The sequence below is a fragment of the Lottia gigantea genome (genome assembly GCF_000327385.1).
Source record: "Lottia gigantea unplaced genomic scaffold LOTGIsca_65, whole genome shotgun sequence".
Classification (NCBI taxonomy): Eukaryota; Metazoa; Mollusca; class Gastropoda; family Lottiidae; genus Lottia; species Lottia gigantea.
In genome coordinates, this window is record NW_008710211.1 from 661,386 (window position 1) to 662,756 (window position 1,371).

Consider the following 1,371-nt stretch of genomic DNA (forward strand, 5'->3'; position numbering starts at 1 on the left):
CTTGTAGCTGATGTTGCGCTTGTAGCTGATGTTGCGCTTGTAGCTGATGTCGCAGATGTACACTTGTTGCTGATGTTGCTGAGGTAGCCGATGTGGCGCTTGTAGCTGATGTTGCTGATGTCGCACTAGTAGCAGATGTCGCGCTTGTCGCAGATGTTGCTGATGTCGCACTAGTAGCTGATGTTGCAGACGTAGCAGATGTTGCGCTTGTTGTAGCTGATGTCGCAGAAGTCGCCGATGTTGCACTTGTCGCTGATGTTGCTGATGTTGCTGATGTCACACTAGTAGCTGATGTTGCAGACGTTGCAGATGTAGCAGAAGTTGCTGACGTAGCACATTGGGCATCTGCAGTGTATGAGTCAGATAATCAAAGCCTTGATCAGACGGACAAGAACGCTCATATCCCTGTCCTCCTACACAAGAAACGTATCCATTACAACTTGCACAATTTGGGTAATTACCTGGCAAGGTGTAAACATCAGTGCATTTACTGACAAAAATACAGTTTTCATACGGATTAGGAGTTGGTTGTTCACTGGTTATAGAAACAGCACTTGTAGCACTTGTAGCACTCGTGGGGCCAGTGTACACTGTAGTTGATGTTCCGCAGTAGGACTCATAGGCATAAGAACATTTTCTAGAGGCTGCATCAAATATTAATCCTGTAGGACAGTCAAAAATGTATCGTTGAGAATTGGTGCATTGAACAAACTTGGTACAATCTCCACAATGCGGAAAGTCTCCACTATCACTTGATGAACACGTATCTTTACATTCAGCATATGGATTAGCAGAGGTTGCGCTTGTAGCTGATGTTGCTGAGGTCGCACTGGTAGCTGATGTTGCCGAGGTCGCACTGGTAGCTGATGTTGCCGAGGTCGCACTGGTAGCGGATGTTGCCGAAGTTGCACTTGTAGCTGAAGTCGGGCTGGTAGCAGAATTTGACAGAGAAACCCGATTCAGTAGTATTAATATCACTGTAGCCCACCACAAGGGCAGCTTGTTTAGTCCGACCATGATGTATCTAAATGAATGAGAATAATAAACATTCTCTTTTTATCCATAAATTCATTTTTCCTGGGGCTTTTGTTGTCTTGATTGTCATAAATACCTGATTGCTGGTTGATAAAAACCAACATTACTCCATAGGTAATAATATATATGTTCATTATCAGGCTAACTATTTCGCTTACGACGTTTCCTTAGGGTAAGAAGATAATTAAAATAGTTATAACAACGTTATCTGCACATTTCAGCCTTGGAAAAACAATGAATAATAATTAAATGAGGGGTGCAACTCGTGCCTTCGGTCAGTTCATCAAGCGGACTTACTATTTGTTAAGACATTGAAACATGGCGTAATGCAAATGC

At 43.0% G+C, this 1,371-nt stretch overlaps 1 protein-coding gene across 1 annotated transcript in view; it reads right to left on the reverse strand.

Moving 5' to 3' along the window:
• Window positions 1-735, reverse strand: part of LOTGIDRAFT_93046 (hypothetical protein) — a gene marked incomplete at both ends in the record, with an annotated part of 3,398 nt that extends 2,663 nt beyond the window's left edge. The window contains one exon of the mRNA XM_009064792.1: window positions 617-735. Coding sequence (XP_009063040.1) covers window positions 617-735 — 119 coding nt within the window. The remainder of the gene's footprint in view (window positions 1-616) is intronic.
• Between the last annotated feature and the right edge of the window lie 636 nt (window positions 736-1,371).